The sequence below is a fragment of the Mixophyes fleayi genome, chromosome 4 (assembly GCF_038048845.1).
Source record: "Mixophyes fleayi isolate aMixFle1 chromosome 4, aMixFle1.hap1, whole genome shotgun sequence".
In the NCBI taxonomy this organism is placed as follows: Eukaryota; Metazoa; Chordata; class Amphibia; order Anura; family Limnodynastidae; genus Mixophyes; species Mixophyes fleayi.
In genome coordinates, this window is record NC_134405.1 from 38,904,627 (window position 1) to 38,923,764 (window position 19,138).

Consider the following 19,138-nt stretch of genomic DNA (forward strand, 5'->3'; position numbering starts at 1 on the left):
CTTTCTTTCATTAAATATACTATTTAACTTATTAGTGAGATTAAGGGTAATGTGCAGCCCTTTTGATGGTTAGAGGGCTTCTGAAGTGTATCAGGTTTCCTATCACTGGAATAGATTGTAAACAAGAGTTGGACTTCATACCTAGTAGAGGCAACTTAATAAAATAAAATATATGTGCTTAGCTATAGCTTAGATATGTAGAATACGTGAATTTAGAGACTAGCGATAACTATAAAAATATAAAATAATGACAATCAATAACCTGCTAAGGACAGAGCAGAGAAAGCTTTTGGATCTTGGCACCGTACTGGCTAATGGTGCCACATCTTCTGATACTGGACAGGATGACAACAGTAAGCTCCATTATTATAGGCACAAATTCAACATTGCACATTTCAGATATTGATGAGTCTTCCTTTGTGCCTTTGTAAGAGGGTTTACGTATAAGGATGGTGTCAGTATGTACGAAGTCAGACAGTGGTCAGATCAGGCAGTTCGTAGATGCAATTCGCTTAGCATATGTATTTGGTCTGGCAAATGGGCAGCCCTGATATTTTAATAAGCAAACATGAGAGTGGACAGGACAAGCTTTTACATTTCTGTATAATGGAGCCTTTTCAGAACATAAACAAACTGTATTTTTACGTACCTAGAGGATATCTTAAGTCTTAATATCTGTGAGAGGCTATTGACACATCTATGCCCATAGTTTGCCCACCACTTTCAGTTATACACATTGAAAAACAATGCAAGTAAAACTGAAATAGTTGACATAGAAATAAAACACATGGCCTTTGTCTCCTTAATTCCCTGAATTAAGATATGTGATAGTGGTAAATTAATAGTGATTTATGAGAAACATGAGTTAGTGAAACAGTAGTAGACTGAGCTTAGGCATGACTCTGCACGGTTGGATCTATAGCACGTGGGATACGTACCTATTGGGCTTGCTAAAAACGTCACAATATCATCTCAATTAATGCACAGTGTGGATGCTCTAATTGTAAAAACTGCGTGCAGTGCAAAACATGCTTCTGACGACGCTTGTGAGTGGCTTGTCCGCATCTTTTTGGGTCATATATGACCCCCAATATGTATTCTCATTTCTTTTTTTCTTTTCACAGGAGCCCTGCGGAGACCCACTATCAAGAAAAACAAAACTGAGCTGCTAAACGCTGATGAGGGAGAGGAGGCTATAGGAGACATCGCTTCAGTGGGTATGTACTTATTCAGTTCACAGGCTGAACGCTCCACCAGGAAGACATCCAGCCGGTATTTAGAGACTAGGGGGTATATTTACTAAACTGCGGGTTTGAAAGAGTGGAGATGTTGCCTATAGCAACCAATCAGATTCTAGCTTTCATTTATTAAGTGCATTCTACAACATGACAGCTGGAATCTGATTGGTTGCTATAGGCAACATCTCCACTTTTTCAAACCCGCAGTTTAGTAAATCTAGCCCTAGTAGTCTTACATTAGAGTGTGCTGGGAATGTGAATAGAGCCTTTATTGAGCTTTTACAATATATAGTTAGCCTAAGTCAACTTTAGGTTTGATTAAAATGATGATTTCTATCTTATTTCTGTAGGCTCCCCCTTTGCTCGTGCCAGTATTAAAAGTGCCAAGATTGAGAATTCCACATATCTAAACAAGAAAGAACGACGCTTGCGTTTCTACATCCGACGTATGGTGAAGACTCAGGCCTTTTACTGGGTGGTCCTAGGCCTCGTAGCACTTAACACGCTGTGCGTGGCAATTGTGCACTATGGCCAGCCTGAACAGCTAACTAATTTTCTCTGTGAGTTACTACAGATGACCACTTATGGGGGAGGGAGGGGGGGGACTGTGGTTTGTAGCAGCAAAGTCGAGTCATCTCTTCTGAGAATATCTCTTCAAATACTATTCTATAATCCTACATATAATGGAGAAGTCTTTAACAGTAGAGGATAAACCTCCCTGTTTTCTTTTTTTTTTCGTGTAATTTTAATATGACTAGTGTCATAATTTACTCACAGTTTTTCATTGATAGCATTGTAGAGATAATAACATTATAAAAATAAGAATACTTTAAACTCAACGTAAGCATCCATCAACATATCAAAATGATTTTTGGGGGTTTAGTTTCACTCATACATCACAGGTGCGTAGTGTTATTTTACATATATATTGGTATATTGCTTTCCTTACTGTAATTATTGTTAGTTATTTAAGCAGACTTAGTTGCACAGTTTTGATCTCCCAGTGCACAGCCTATCACTCTAATATTCACACACATCATTTTTCGTATGCTGGAATTTCTAAGGTGTCCAAAGGGCTGATCTATTTTGTCATGCAACTGAAGGCTCGGCAAATTACACAGCACCAGCTGTTCTAGTGAGGATATGACCTTAATATTGCGGTCAATGAGCATACAGTTGGCATTAAGGAGATCTCCATATGATTTTTTAAATTCATATCTCCCAGTTGATAAGATGAAAATCATTATTATTATTTGTTTGCTTTATTACAATAGACAAGACAGCATTTACATGTATTGCTTTCTCTCTGCCACTAAGGGCAAACTGTAGAGTATCCCCAATCTTAGAGTTGGCTGGCTGACCACAAAGAACTTTGTAGTGACTTGTTCTGCTGTCTATACTAAAGGAGCTGAACATTTCCTCTTGCAGCCAAGTAATTGTATTAAAATGGCTATAGTACATGAATTATTTCCACCACAATAATTCCCAAATCATCTTATTATCATCCAGGCAAATTAATTAGAAAAAAACTTAGCATACCCTTTTATTCTGTACCAGTACTAAAATGAGACTCATACCACAACATTATTGTGACCTTTGGTACATCTCGCATACTCACTCTCACATACTGTATGTCAAATTTGAGATATCACTGAGCACACTGTATGTTTTTAACATATTGTGGCCAGTAAATACACAAAGTGTCAAATTGGTCAAAAGATGGAATTTGAATTTCAAAGTAAAATCTGACAATTTTTCTCTGTCTTTTTTTTAGACTTTGCAGAATTCATTTTTCTTGGGCTCTTTATGTCCGAAATGTTTATAAAAATGTACGGACTGGGAACCAGGCCTTATTTTCATTCATCCTTTAACTGCTTTGACTGTGCCGTAAGTATGTAAAATTATCCTTTGACGGATATTGTTTTTCTTAAGTTGAAAAAAAAGAGAAACATTTGTGTCTCGGAAACTCTCTGGCTTTTATATGGCTACAGAAAGGTAGTTGTAGTTAGCATATATAGTAAAGGAAGGCGAGGTTGCTTTCTATTTTGTTTGGTTAACTTGTAACTGAGTTTTGCTGTTGTTGGAATACATGTTCATACATTTTGGATCTTATTGCTGTAGCTGCCATTCCCAGTGACTTGCAAAAAGATAATCGCACTAATTAGTGGATAGTATTTTCTGTAACCTAGGTCCAATGTGCCAGAATAATTAAGTGAATTGAGCAAGACATAACACCAAGAGATAAATGTATCAAGCTGCAAGTTTCCAGCAGGTTTGAAAAAGTGGAAATGTTGCCCATAGCAACCAATCAGATTCTAGCTGTCATTTTGTAGAATGTTCTAAAGAAATGATAACTACAATCTGATTGGTTGCTATAGGCAACATCTCCACTTTTCAAACTCGTCGGAATCTCGCAGCTTGATACATTTAGTTACAAATGAGACCTGAATGCTATGATAGGCAGCATCAGGGATACGATGGTACTGTAGCTCTGTAGAAGAGAGAAAAACATCTGCAACATTGGCTACATTATACTACCCTATAATTAAAACATAAAACATAATGATAAGGTCTATCTAAAAGGCCTATTTAAAGTGTACTTATCAGCAACAGGTTCATAAATGAATGTAACAAGGGTACGACTTTTCCCATGCTTCAACTGTTAAAAATAGCAGCAGATCACTAATCCTCCCCCAGTGTCCACCTCCTGGTGCAAAGTGCATTAAAATGCATAGGATTTCAGAACTTGGCCAGCGAAAACTGGGGCACGACGGCACTGGGGGAGGAGCTTTCATTATTGACCCAGTTTGGCTAGAAACACCTGCAGATTGTAGTTCTCAGCATTGCAAGCAAGTGTGGGCCCCAAATACACAAACGGCATTTAGTTGTCTTTTGAATGCTGCATTCACCGGTGTGTGAACACAGCACTTATTGAGTACAACAGGGCTATGCAGGAACGATGGTCTGTGTACATAACTGTTTAAGAAGATGCATGATGGGTCAATGACTACTAAAAAAAACTGCATTCTGAGCCATTGATTTGTCATGCAGTTTCTTGAACACTGCAGTTAACACATCATCTGTTTCTGCATAGGTATCTATGATTCCCCTCTTGTGCTTGCTTAGTGCTACATTCACAGATAGGCGGATGCAGTGTTTACAAGGATGCTAAGTACACAGGGTCCAAAGGGAGTCTTGTTACATGTAGCTCTGTACCTGTTACTTGTATGTAAACTTGATAGGGTTACCCCAGCTAAACTATAACTCTACATCCTCCTACCTCCAACAGGCAGAACTCATGCCAGAGACCCCTGTAGTCCAGGAAGCTCACCCATTCCTGCACAGCAATACAGTCTAGAGATTAGTACATAGGAAGTACTTTGTTATAACTTGTTGAAAGTGATCCAGCGATGCTATGTAGTATGTGGCTATCCTATGTAATACGTGGCTGTCATATGTAGTATGTGGCTGTCATATGTCCTTTTTCCATGTTATGACAAGGAGATACAGGAAATCCAATGTTTTATATGGTGACACACTGGCACGGGCAGTAGTGACAATAATACATCAATGGAAATGTATGAAACAGGAATTAACGTTTGAGTTGCTTTTCCATCTTGGTGGGGGAAGATTTTCTCTAGTTCCCCAGTCTAGCACGCCGGAGGAGCTCCTACCATTTGCATAATGCAGTTAGCCCCAGAAGCACACTAGTACTGGCACCAATGCCGTAGAGCGTACTGAAAGTAGAGACTTATGATTGGACGCCTGCTCATCTCATCTGAACTATGGCATCAAGGCCTGGAGGCTTTCAGAAAGCGCTACTACAGTGGCCCCAATACAAATGGGTCTCAGAGGACAACTCTGCTGTAATAGTCTGTAAAAAGGAAAAGGGAAGATTTAAATATAGGTGGAAACCCCTTTAAGTACATAGATATTTCCAGAGAAGTGAATCTGTTGTAACTAAATATAATTTATGAAAACAGATAAGATGCATATATTACATCTCGCTATGATGACACTTCATCAAAGACTGACAAAATGAATAGCAGTAATGGCAGGTTTTCCCCTTGAAACTTACGGCATATAATAGTAAGAATGTTAGTGGCTACATCTGTAGTACATCATTCAGAGAAATCAAGTACTTGCAAGATGGGTGTATTTGTTGAATTGAATTTAGACAGTAGATGTGTCCTCTCCTCATATGTTTCTATCTGTATCCTTCAGGTTATTACTGGGAGCATCTTTGAGGTCATATGGGCAATGGTGAAGCCTGGAACCTCTTTTGGGATCAGCGTCTTAAGAGCCCTCCGCCTGCTGCGCATATTCAAGGTTACAAAGTAGGTGTCTGTGTAAGGGTGACCCAACCAAAGAGGACTCTTAGGGCACATCAGTACGATATTCAGAACTAATCATTTGTGATATGAACATAGGTACCAGTATTTGTTAAGTTGCCCTGCAAATAATGTTACGTCCAGCCATTGTGGTCCAGCCATTATTATTGCAGAGGTATATTGTGCTCTACAAATGCTTTCTCTACACATCATTTTGTGTTCCTCCTTTTATTTATTTATTTTATGTCTTTCTTCTTATCCAGGTATTGGGCACCTCTCCGTAACCTGGTGATCTCCTTGCTCAGCTCAATGAAGTCCATCATCAGTTTGCTCTTCCTGCTCTTCCTTTTCATTGTGATCTTTGCCTTACTGGGGATGCAGCTGTTTGGTGGACAGTAAGTCACTGCAGGAAGTCATGGTTCACACAAATACACTATTATGTGGATATATTGTCCTAGCCCAGGGTACAAGAGTAGATTGGGAAGCATGGGCTATATTATAATGTAATATTGACTGTAAGGCACTGCTGTTCATGTCTCTGATTTTGTTAACAGGTTTAATTTCGATGACAAAACCCCTTCTACCAACTTTGATAATTTTCCTGCAGCAATAATGACTGTGTTTCAGGTATAAGATCTTGTTATTTTCCATTAAACACTTAACAATAGCCTCATATATTATTCCATACATGTCTTTGTTCTTTTCTCTGTGCCTTCAGATATTGACTGGGGAAGACTGGAATGCAGTAATGTATGATGGCATCAAGTCTCAGGGAGGAGTAAAGACTGGCATGGTATTCTCCATCTATTTCATCATCCTCACCCTTTTTGGCAACTGTATCCTTATACTGTGGAGTTTCATGGACTATTAAGGTGTTATGTTAATGTAACAAGCATAAGAAAGATGAGTTGTAGAGGTGAAGCTACCCTAAGCCTTAATCCACCTGTGATCACTTACATTGCTGCATCACCCTACTCCTTCTATTATTAAGTTTGCAAAAAGTTGAAGATTAGCTTATATTTTGTTGTATCCCAATCTTAGCTCTTATTCAATGTATTATGCTAAACGACCGAAAGGAACTGTAGAATAGTTAAAAAAGAAGTTCTACTTGTACTATATAAAAATGAGCGTAGTGTTTAGCTGTTGTAAAGATCATATTTAAGAGCTATATATTTCACTAATAAAGAGAGATAAGCGAGTCCTATGTGAAGTGAAAGCTAAGGGAAGATACTAGAGGCTAGATTTACTAAACTGCGAGTTTGAAAAAGTGGAGATGTTGCCTATAGCAACCAATCGGAATCTAGCTACGATTTATTTAGTTCATTCTATAAATTGTCAGCTAGAATCTGATTGGTTGCTATAGGCAACATCTCCACTTTTTCAAACCCGCAGTTTAGTAAATATACTCCTAAATGTAGCTGGAGACAGAGATGGCATAGGAAGGATGAGTTGTAGAGAACAGATAGCAGCTGAGAGCAATAATAAGTGGAACAATAGAGAGTATATTAGACAATTATTGGGAACGGCATAAATTACAGAGTATTTATATCAAGTTGTCGTCATCAGCATATGTGTGTCTGCATTAGCCGCATTTGTGTAAGCACACTTTTACTGTACTAAGTCTGCATTTGTGTAAGCACACTTTTTCTGTACTAAGTCTGCATTTGTGTAAGCACACTTTTACTGTACTAAGTCTGCATTTGTGTAAGCACACTTTTACTGTACTAAGTCTGCATTTGTGTAAGCACACTTTTACTGTACTAAGTCTGCATTTGTGTAAGCACACTTTTACTGTACTAAGTCTGCATTTGTGTAAGCACACTTTTACTGTACTAAGTCTTCCCTCCTCCATCCCACTTCCCAGGCAGGTGTAAGTGCCAGAAGTCTGCATAGGTGTACATTCGTGCGCTCACTATCTGGGCGCCCGCATATACTGGCATACATCCCACATCCCAGCCCCTGTATGTTTAGATGTTCTCCTTAACTAACCCTGCATAGACACTCTGCTAAATGTCTTCTTGGCCATCGCTGTGGACAATCTTGCGAACGCTCAGGAGCTGACCAAGGTACGTTATCCACAATGTCTTATTAATACATGTTCCTAGAATATGGCTATTGGTCTGATTTGCCGTTATATTTCTACAGGATGAGCAGGAGGAAGAGGAGGCAGCCAATCAGAAACTGGCAATGCAGAAAGCAAAGGAAGTTGCAGAAGTGAGCCCCCTGTCAGCGACTAACATGTCTATAGCAGCGTAAGTTCTCATCCTGCCAAAGTGTGAGATTATTACGTGCCTTCCAGAAAAATTGCAGTTCAGGTTTCTCTAAGATAACTCATTACATTAAATTAAATTTGCCATGAAGAAAATGAAGCTTTGGTTACATTAGAAAAATCTGTAGAAGCAGCATCATTCATAAATAAAATATAGTAATAATAATTAAAGAAAATAGTAAATAGTGCTGTACATTTGGGGATAAGCAACAAAGTACACAAAATGTGTACATAATCATACAGAGAAATCAGTGGTGGGAACCCTGTCCGCAAGAGCTTGCAATCTAGGAGGGATATATGCTATTGAGACACTAGGAAAGGGAAGACTTTTATGGCCTCACAAGATATTACAGAAATGTTATATTTTGGGATTTGGTATAGAGTGTTTGCATTACACAGTGTAAAGTAGTGAATGCCATCGGGGAAGGTTACTTGGGAAAACTCTTGTTGGTTAAATGTGACAAGATTACCAGAAAGCAGGATAATCTCAAATTAATTTAGTATAGAATAGGAAGGAGAGAATACCAAAGACTGACACTGGACGATAACAACTGAACATACAAGGGTGAGGTGCTACTTGAGAAAGAGTTTAAAAAGAAAAATGATTGTACAAGGTGAGTGTAAAATCACATATGTTAAGGGAAGAGAGGAGAAAAGTGGTGATTTATAGTGTTATATGTAGAAGACGAGCATTAAAATGGACATATGACTCTTAAATTTTTTAGAGAGTAAATCATATGAACATTAACATTAACTCAGTCCTCAGGACCCCTGCCTTCTGTGTTCTGTCCTCTACATCTGTGTCTTAAACCTGGTCCTCAGGACCCCTGCCTTCTGTGTTCTGTCCTCTACATCTGTGTCTTAAACCTGGTCCTCAGGACCCCTAACACTGCAGGTTTTCCAAGTGACAAGGGAAATAATTATACCACCTGTGGATCTGTTACAATGTGTCAGTCAGTAATGAATACACCTATGCTAAAGCAAGGAAATTTGGAAAACATGCACTGTTAGGGGTCCTGAGGACCAGGTTTAAGACACAGATGTAGAGGACAAAAACACAGAAGGTATTCTTTAGATGGTCAAGTAGAAAATTAGGAAGACAGGAAAACAAATAGTTGTAAACAATTTGTTCTAGTAGTTTAGAATAGATTGGATACATAAGAGACAGAATATTAGCTGGAGAAAGTTGACTTTTTTGTCAGTGACAAATATTTGAAGGATATTTGAAGTCTAAAGGAAAAGCTTCAGTGTAAACAGAGATTAAAAAGAGAAGTAAGTGTTGGACATTTGCTTTGAGGTAGTGACCAGATAAGAGTGGACAAGTGGTAGGATACAAGTAGGAGAGAATTCCTCCCATTAAGCAGAACCTTGTCTCTGCAGGCCCTAGAAGGGTTCTTATCTTACCTTCTGGCCCCCAGCATGCCTGTCCCCTAATCTCTCCAGATATTGGCTGTCCACTATAGGAGATGCAGGTGCAGTGACTGACAGAATAAGAGCAGTAGGGATTCCAGAATGACAGGGGCTTGGAGAGGGCAATGTACAATTGTTGCCATAACCACTCCTCAAGGAGAAGGATGCTAGCTTATCTCCAGCAAACGGGAAAAAGCAGTTATTGTATTGTTGTGCTTAGTATTATCAATGCTACATATCCCACCCACATGTGGTATATACCAGAATAGACTATATATTTATTGACCATCAATACGTAGACATTGGGTTGATTATGTGTACTGACTATACTCCTGTTACTGTACGCCTTTATACAGTCCCACAATGTTCCACTCATCGTGTTGGAATCTTGGTAACTCCTCAGGTTGTAGCGGACATTACCTCTGCCATGCAGGCTCAGCTTAGGATAAATACCTCAGTAACAAATGTAAAAAGTTACTGGAGAGGGCATTGGGGTAGAAGAGGACTCTCGCTGATGCACCACAACCTAAGGGAGTCTGGCACAGTAAACAGGACATTATTTTTTAAGAAGGTGGGGTTCCCCACCATTTCTCAATTTGTAGCCCAGTTCCAGGAAAAATAACCTTATAGGGTTTTGAGTATGACACCAAGCAGCCGCTTTTCTGTAAAAAATGTATTATTATAAGACTTTGTTTTTCTCTAACTCTACTCATTTGCTCAGGTGTATAAGCTGCCTCTCGAGGGCTGTTCATTGCAGCCTTCAGCTTTAAAGCACATTTTACAGTGATACTAAAGAAACAGAGACCCTACCTTGTGCCAAAGGTACCACCCCATCTCCCTGTTGAATGCTGGCCCTGCTCCCCCTTCACTCTGCCCTGCTCCCCCTTCACTTACCTTTTCTATCTGCTTCTTTCTTTTCTTCTGTCTTCTGTGGCGCTCCTCACTGAACGTCGGGTGTGATGACATCATGCCCGACATTCAGTGCGAACGGAGCCGGCTTCGCGGCCATATGTTTTTGTTTTTTTGTTTGTTTTTTTCTTGCTCCCCCCACCAACGAAGAGGGGAGCGATTCAGGGTCGGGGCCTACCGGGCGGTAGCCCGGTGCCCCGACGGGCCAGTCCGACCCTGACTAAGATCCTGGCCAACAGGCTTCATAGAATGTTTTGATCCTCTAAAGACAGAGTAAGTAGGCTATGTGCCTCATTAAGAAGCCTAATTAGAGCTCTACATCTTGCCAAGTGTATCTATTTTACCGGTCAACCACTAATGCCATGAAAACGTTTGATTAATGAATTGGGATATTATGTCAGTGGCTCTGGAAAAGTTGGGCCTCAAGGATAAGATGTAGACCAAATCAAGGACCTTTAGCTTTCTCTGTGCCCAAAGGTTATAGTCAATGGGCTACTGTCTTCTTCCATCTAGCACAATGCAAGGTTACCTCCAGTACTATATATAATAGTTGAAGCGGCCTTTGTGTAGTAATACTAATATTCATGGCATGCTGGCAGGGGCTCATACTATGTGCCTCTCAACCTCTTATCAAACATCTAGATGAATTTGAGTTGACCATCCAGCTTATTCCATATTGGAAGCGTTAAATATATCTTTGTCATTCAGAGAGATGGAGAGGCTCCGACAGTCACTCCCTTTCAATACATTATGATAATATACATCTCTTGAGACTCTCCCTCCCAATCTCACCATAATTTCACTGCTCTCCTGGAAGAAATGTAACCAGACTTGGAGAGATGGGGCCTCCCTCACTTTACCTGCCAATAATTAATTAGTGAGTGATATTAAAAAAAATATATATTTTCTCGAGATTCCTTTTCCAAATGCTACCAATCTCAGTCCACACTTCTAATAAAATGTCCAATAAATTGTCAGAATTAAAATGACAATCTGGAGACATATAAGGAGTGAAAGGCTTGGTGTATCGGTTTTCTATTGATATTACAATTCCACAGTCCTGTCCTAGACTCTTTGTACCAAGAAACTCATCGCTGTGGATTTCTCTGGAGAAACAGCTTTGCTCATACGATGTTGAAGTTATTTCCTGGATCCCCCCAGTCCAGACACCAAACTTACTCTTTCTACCCTAGAAAGTTTGGGGTTCACACTATAGGGTTCTGTGCCATACAGAGATTACTCACTACTCGGGTCATAATGTTGCAAGTCACAGAAAATTTGTCACACTGCACATGTGCACAACTTGTACCAGTATTTTCAGTATCTAAAACGTGTGGCACCTAGTGCTTCGAGAGGCGAATCAGAGAAGTTGAAGTGTACAGGCAGTACAGTAAAAGCCTGTAAAACGCTACCAGGAATCCAAGGAGTCTGACTAAAGGAATCTCACTTATTGATTTTCCTGTGATATAAAAATCCATCAGATCCCCTCTCCCCAGATTATTTATCCCAATGAGACGGGAAACTTGAGTGCACCGTAACGAAGACTCAGAGGAATAAACTTTTGGTCTTGACCCACTTGCCTTCTGTGAGCAGTAACACTCAGGAAACAAATTACAAGTTACTCACAAGGTGGTACAAGACCCCCACAAAAATACATAAATAGTTTCAGTTCCTCCCGGAAAACTTGCTAGAGTTGCTCCCAGGGGTCCCCATGCATATATGGTACACCCACCCCATAAGAAAGCCTTTCTGGTCAGGGTGTTTTACATATCATATAAGCATCTGCGTGGCATTGCCACGTAGCATTGATCCCATTCTAGTCCTCTTTCACGGTGCAGACAACTCTATAGGGGAGATTAATGACTCTGATACTACTGAGTGCAGCTAAGACACACATACAAAGCTTCTGTATATGCTGCTAAACAAAATACCATTTATAGGTATGGTTTATAAATATTAAATGAACGTAAAGGCAGATTTGACAGTTTTGTGCTCCTGATAGTTCATAATATAATATAAATCATAACTTTTTCTACAATTGTGTGAGTTATGTTTAGACCCTTTAATAAATCTTGGGCAGGAAAAATTATAAGAATGTTATACTTTTCAAAAAATGAAGCAGTAGTGGCGAAAATCAGTTAATGTAATAAAATTCTATTGGTCTATCTATATATCTATCTGTCTATCTTTCTCTTATCTACCGATACAGGGCTTACATTGTACTTGAAAACGCATGAACTTGGTTCCAACACTTATTTTAGCTCTGTAGTCTTTAATGTTTAAAAATTATTTTTAATATCCTCCCAACATATGTCATCATTTTTTTTTACTGTAAATTAAGCACTGTATCTATCTAGTATCATCTTTCAATCTGTATTCTGTCCATCTAAACTTAGTGTTTCGCACACTCTGCAGGAAAGAGCAGCAGAAGAATCAGAAGGGTGGTATGTCTGTTTGGGAGCAACGTACAAATGAGATTCGTCGGCAGAACTTGGCGAACAGCCGGGAGGCCCTGTACGGTGAACTTGATCCTGAAGAGCGTTGGAAGATGGCCTTCCTGCGTCCAGACGTCAAGACACATTTGGACCGACCACTAGTTGTGGACCCCCAAGAAAATCGTAACAATAACACCAACAAAAGTCGGCCAGGAGAAAGCAAGACACCTATGGAACAACGCTTATCTCACCAACGGGCAGAAGACTACCTACGCAAGCAAGCAAGGTTTCAGGAGCGTGCAGGCCGAGCATATGATATAGGGCAGGAGCCTGGCCGTCGGCCACGGAGTAAAGAACAGGACATTACCCGTGATGGACAGGATTTGGGACTTCAGGACAGGACAGGGGAAGTTGATGGTGGGATTCGCCCACCACAGGAACCACCAAGGAGACACAGGGGTGGAGGAAGTAAGGAGAGCAGAAGTGGTTCCCCACTGCCACGTGGGGATGGCGATCACCGCAGACATAGGGTGCATCGCAGAACGGGGGAAGAACCAGAGTATTTGGGAGGGAGTGGTGGAAGGGGAGGAGGTAGTGGAGGAGAAAGGAGACCTCGACATGTGAGGGATGGGGGAAGAACAAGGGAGGTTGGCGGGGGAGGAGAAAGTGAAGGGCCTGATGGAGAGAGAAGAAGGAGGCATCGTCACGCTGCACAGTCCACCTATGAGAATGATGTGAAGAAAGATGACCGAGAGAGGAGACATCGGAGACGAAAGTAAGTGAGAGTAAATATACTTTTCTGGAAGGCACAATTGTGGTATTAGTTGTGGGATGAGCTTACAGAACAACTAAAGCTTAAAAAACCATGTTAAGCCTACTCTGATGTTAAGTAGACCTAAGCATGCGCAAACACACTGCAGCATAGACTCTATGTTCTGGATCAGTTACCGAGATTTTTTTATTTTCAATGTAAAGGAAACATTTTAGGACTGCACATATACTTATTATAAAGTGAGAGTGGTATGGGCTTTTCTTCTTCTTTTAAGTACACTTTTAAAGAATTGATTTGCGTATAAAAAAATGAACATACTGTAAAAATGGAGTAATGCTCTGCAAGGCAAGTATTAATGTAATGATGTTCTGCACTAATAGTGCTGATGAAGAAATAATGCATTGAACGTGAAGGAGTCTAAAAAGAAATACTTTTAAAGCTATTTGTAACTTTTCAAACAAGTTATAAAACAAATAATATAGTCAAAATAAATGTAGAATTTGTACCCTCAGACAGGCATGGTTTGTAAAGGAGATTCCAGAGTCAGCATTGTACATTGTGCAAAGGCAAACGCAGATAACTGTCTATAATATGCAGGCAGATATACGCATGATGTACATATAATATGCATGCACAACCACCCCTACGAAAATATTTTACTAATGTGTCCCACCCCCTAACTGTAGCCCATGAGTGGCTGGCTATGTGTAGTAGTTTTTCCCAGGGCTCCTCTGTTTCTCACATTAACCCCATGCCGAAAACCCGTGGAGGTGGAAAAGATATAAGGGATATAGGTCGACTAACCGGCGTCCCACGCAGTGAGCTAATAAAGAAAGACTCTGAGACAAGTATTTGGCAAAATTATTTCGGTCACAGCTTTATTAAACACTTCCAAACTTGGCAGACAAGCGGCGTGCAAGGCTAATAAAATATATCACCTTTTCCAGTTCCATCTGTAAAAATGGGGCGTGTTCTGCCTACTAACATGTAGGCACCTCAACAACGTCCTCATGAGACCAGCCCCTTGGCATTAATCACCCTCCAATTGCTGAAACCTGGCACGCCGCTGGTATTGGCCCAACCATTGAAGCTGGAACCAGGCATATGGCCGTCTACCCAGGGCGATACTGCCTGGTGATCTTTCTAGAAAAATATTACCACTTTTTCCAGTTCCATCTGGAAAAATAGGGCGTGTTCTGCCTACTTCCATGTAGGCACCGCAACAACGCCCTCCGGAGACCAGCCCCCTTGGCATAAATCACCCTCCAATAAACCTGGCACGCCGCCAGTATTGGCCCAACCGTTGAAGCTGGAACCCAGGCGTGCGTCCGTCTTCCCTGGGTGATACTGCCCGGCCCTGCTGGCTGCCCACTTCCTATGCCTTGCTCGCCGCTTTCCCGCCCTTCCAACTGTGACAAAGCAATTTGAGCAATAGATTATATTCACAAAGCATACAATGACAACAACATTACTTGTCAAGCATTTACCAAGATTACATATATAAAGTGCTTGCTCTATAGTATATATTTCACATCTTGTTTTTATTTATTTATTTATTTTAAAGAAATACCTGCATGTACTGTAGGGGATGGGTGGGTGGGAAACTGAAAAACTATGTATAATAAGCTTCCTTCCCCCTCTCCTTTAACTACTCTCACCTTGTCCTGCCTCTTGTCTCGCCCCCTGCCCCCTCCTTTCCCTGAGTGGCTACCTGCACTGCTCAGCTGTAACAAAATAGGACGGACTTCGTTGTCTGCACCCCCCCCCTTTCTTCATGTCACTTGCATTGGGCCGCCTACCGACCATCCTCCCTTATTTCTCTTCGGCGCTATTGCTGCGCCTGCGATTCCTTTAAGAGGAGGAGGAGGATAGAGTCTTTGGGCCTGAGTCATTAAGGAAAGTAAAGCAATAAAAGGAGTAAATGTTCTCCGGGACAAACTATGTTACAATGCAAGGGGTGCATTTAGTTTATTATTTCACACATATGTTAAATACTGGCTGTTTTTCCATCTAGCATACAAATACTTGCTAGCTTTATTTTTTCACTGAAAGTTAAAGTTGATCTAGGACATGTCCTACCTTAACTATAAATCTGTCCCCACATTTTAAATTTACCTTCCCCTCCAATACAACATGTTTTTGCCCAGGTTCAAAGTTACTCCTTTTTTATGCTCTGCTCTCCTTAATGACTCAGGCCCTTTCTGTGGAGGAATATAGACTTCCAAGAATATTACAAAACAAAATGTGTATGGCATTTCATAGACTATTAATACATCTCCAAAGTTGCACTGTTTCCTTAGAACACCAGTGTGACAGGATGGACCGCCTATGCCACCCTGTCTGTTGTTGCTGGGAACCGGCTGGGCTTACATTGCCACCATCTCCTTTCGTTATTTCCAAATATGCCCCTCCTGCCGTAGTAGGAGGAGCCTGCTGCCACCACTGTACTCCTTTATGACGCCCAGAACCATATTCCTTCTGGGTAACTGTCGCTGCTAGTGTACTTCCGTGCTGATACACTTGGGCTGGTACCCCTGACCGCTTACTATGGATCAGGGTGCTGTGGATGAACAGATGAACTTTTATACAGTTTTAGACACAGACTTACAGACTATTTTTAGAATCAGGAAGTAACCTGTTTACCAAAACATGGCTTTACATGCATTGCAAAGCTAACAATATTTACACTTATCTGTGAAATTCTAGAAATGCTGTGATGTCCTGCATCTTAATTTGGACACAGTGGACATCTGACAGCAAGTCTAATTACATCTTCCTATGCCTTCAGGTGCTAGACCCTCACACATGAAAATGTCTAATTAGCATGGGTCCTTTCTTCAAACAGTTGCAGAATACACATTTCCTCCAAAGAAAAGAATTCCCCAAGAAAAGTTGCAAAACCACAAACAAGGCATTTTTTTACACCAAGATAAAAGACTTTCTAAACAAAGGCTTATTATATCAGATATATACATCAGAAATAAGGCATTTCCTTTAGCAATGTAACAGAAAAAAAGAATTTTCTCTCCTGGTCTCAGAAATAAAGATTTCCTATAGGAATCCAAAACCAAAACACATGAGGGCCGTTTTGCCAAAACCAAAACACAAAGTTAATCCAGATTCAAAACCAAAACACGGGGGGCAGTGAACATCTCTACCCTTAACCCAATTTACCACTCACTTTCAGTAAAACAACTATTTTCTCCAATGTCTACATTGTCTTGCCCTAATCAGGCTGCCTCTTTCTACAACAAAACATTCACTTCTGCCCTAGACAATGCAGCTCCAGTTACCACATATAGTCTCCGACGATCCAAACCCCAAGCATGATACACCAACAGACCCAATACCTTCAAAAGTGCTCTGGGGCCGCAGAGCGCTGATGGAGGAAATGTCGTTCCTATCCCGATTTCTTCTTACAGCACTGCCATTTCAATTGCCAAACAAACATTCTTCAAATCTCTAATATCCACCCAGTCTTCTAACCCACCTTCAACTAACTTCGCTGCCCACCTGCACCTCCTCTCCCTTCCTCCCTCACAGTCCATGATTTTGCCACCTACTTCAAAGAAACAAATGACACCATTTGACAAGATATTTCCTCATACCAAATTCCACACACTCCACCCATCTTCACCTACACTCCCCAATCCACCCTTAACTCATTCTCTCCAGTAACTGAAGATGAAGTCTCAACACTCTTCTCATCATCTCACCTTACAACCTGTCCTCTCGACCCTTTTCTCTCCCAACTTCTCCGATCACTCTCCTCCACTGTATGCCCACCTCAATATCACCTATTCAACCTGTCACTCTCAACTGGCACATTTCCATCCTCCTTTAAACATGCGCTCATCTCACCAATTCTAAAGAAACCGTCTCTCAGTCCAGCCTCTCTCTCCAACTACCGCCCTATTTCTCTCCTCCCCTCTGCCTCCAAACTACTAGCAATTAGTGTGCAAACGCCTGTCTTACTTTCTCTCCTCTCATTCCATTCTTGATCTCTGCAATCAGGCTTCCGCCCCCAACATTCCACTGAAACTGCTCTCACAAAAGTGATCAATGATCTACTTACTGCAAAGTCTGAGGGTCATTTCTCCATACTCATTCTCCTGGACATCTCTGCTACCAAAACTCTTATCCATTCTCTCATCAGCTCCCCTCTTGACTACTGCAACCTCCTGATATCTGGCATTCCCAACACCCATATATCTATACTTCAATACATCCTAAATGCTGCTACAAGACTGATCTTCCTCTCTCACTGCTCCACATCTGCTGCACCACTTTGCAAATCCCTACACTGACTCACTGTGTTCTCCAAAATCCAATTTTTAATGAATCTCCTTTACCAACAACACCGCCCCTTCATACATCTCAAATCTCATATCAAAATACTCTCCCTTTCGCCCTCTTAGATCTATCTTATCTTATCTCTGGTAACCACCTCTCACTCCCGCCTACAAGACTTCTTCTGTGCTGCTCCCCACTTATGGAATTCCCTGCCACGCCCAACCAAGCTTTCCCACAGCCTTCAAATCTTTTGACCTTCTCTAAAAACCATCTATTTTTTAAAGCTTACCTTATCCCTGATGATACTATTCACACTAATGCACCATCACAACTGTCCCAATCTCCCCTCTAAGCCACACTCACTCCCCTTGTTTCAGCTGTGCCTTCTTCCACTTAGAATGTAAGCTCTCTAACGAGCAGGATCTTTCATACCCTTTATTTTCATGTATGCATTTATTTTGCCTTGTATGTCCCTGTTTTATATATATACCCTGTTTTATGTATGTCACGTTTTCCCTACAGTACAGTGCTGCGGAGCACTGTGACGACTTACAAATCTACAGTAATAATAATAATAATAATGAACTTGAATTGAATCAATAAATCTCAGGCACTGATAACTGAGATCAAATACGGATCTGATTACACATTTCTGATGTGATTTTATTATAGTTTAGTTGTATGTTCCTCTAACTAATTATTGGATGCTAATTTTACACTGTTTTTGCTCTTCTAGGGACCCAAACACTCCAGTTCCCAGCTCAGGCCCAAATCTTTCCACCACACGACCTATTCAGGATCGTTCTCGTCAAGAGAACCAAAACCAACAACCTGAAAATATGGACAACATCCGCAACAACAAGCTGGTGACTACTGAACCCCCAGTCGTGGGAAGTGTGGGAGGCCTCAACCACAGCCCTGCGAAACTAAGCAATCACACCAACTGCGCAAACAACAACAGCGTTCCTACTGTGAATTCTGCCCCTAAACGGACACCGCTACCCACTAACTCTGGCCCTCCCCCCACAGCACCAGATTCTGGCCAGACACTCAGTAACCCCACTGAGACAGCCAAAGGGACTAAATCTACAGAGCAGACCACAGTGGATATACCACCTCCCTTCCCTCCACCAGTAGAGAATGCTGTCGGACAGGGTAATGATTCTCCTGAATAGTGTCCATTTTTTTAGTGTTATATAGATGTCAAATATATAACATGTCCAGATTTCCAATTTAAATTTGCCAAATGTATATCCATATCCAAGTAAGCCACTTTTAAATGTCTTGTGTCCCCTTAACTTATTTTGATTGAAAGCATAAATCCACTTTTTATTATTGGTGTCCATACATGGCTCTCTCCTAGGGTTCAATAGTAGCTTGTCTATTTAGTTTGATGGGAGAGGCATGGATGGACTACCTCTGCCCACCCACAGCTCACATCGAGGTTGGCTTATGGTGGCATTAAGTTTTTGATAAAAAAA

At 40.9% G+C, this 19,138-nt stretch overlaps 2 protein-coding genes across 8 annotated transcripts in view; one reads left to right on the forward strand and one right to left on the reverse strand.

Moving 5' to 3' along the window:
* The window catches only part of LOC142151223 (surfeit locus protein 4-like), a 194,794-nt gene that overhangs the window by 157,176 nt on the left and 18,480 nt on the right, over nucleotides 1-19,138 (reverse strand). The gene's annotated exons all lie outside the window — the stretch shown is intronic.
* CACNA1A (calcium voltage-gated channel subunit alpha1 A) overlaps nucleotides 1-19,138 on the forward strand; it is a 165,399-nt gene that overhangs the window by 48,348 nt on the left and 97,913 nt on the right. For all 7 annotated transcript variants that reach the window (XM_075206614.1, XM_075206613.1, XM_075206610.1 and 4 more), the window contains exons 9-19: nucleotides 1,125-1,217; nucleotides 1,589-1,798; nucleotides 3,013-3,125; nucleotides 5,463-5,575; nucleotides 5,833-5,964; nucleotides 6,124-6,196; nucleotides 6,288-6,405; nucleotides 7,568-7,635; nucleotides 7,715-7,821; nucleotides 12,573-13,367; nucleotides 18,394-18,812. In XM_075206614.1, coding sequence (XP_075062715.1) covers nucleotides 1,125-1,217; nucleotides 1,589-1,798; nucleotides 3,013-3,125; nucleotides 5,463-5,575; nucleotides 5,833-5,964; nucleotides 6,124-6,196; nucleotides 6,288-6,405; nucleotides 7,568-7,635; nucleotides 7,715-7,821; nucleotides 12,573-13,367; nucleotides 18,394-18,812 — 2,241 coding nt within the window. The remainder of the gene's footprint in view (nucleotides 1-1,124; nucleotides 1,218-1,588; nucleotides 1,799-3,012; nucleotides 3,126-5,462; nucleotides 5,576-5,832; nucleotides 5,965-6,123; nucleotides 6,197-6,287; nucleotides 6,406-7,567; nucleotides 7,636-7,714; nucleotides 7,822-12,572; nucleotides 13,368-18,393; nucleotides 18,813-19,138) is intronic.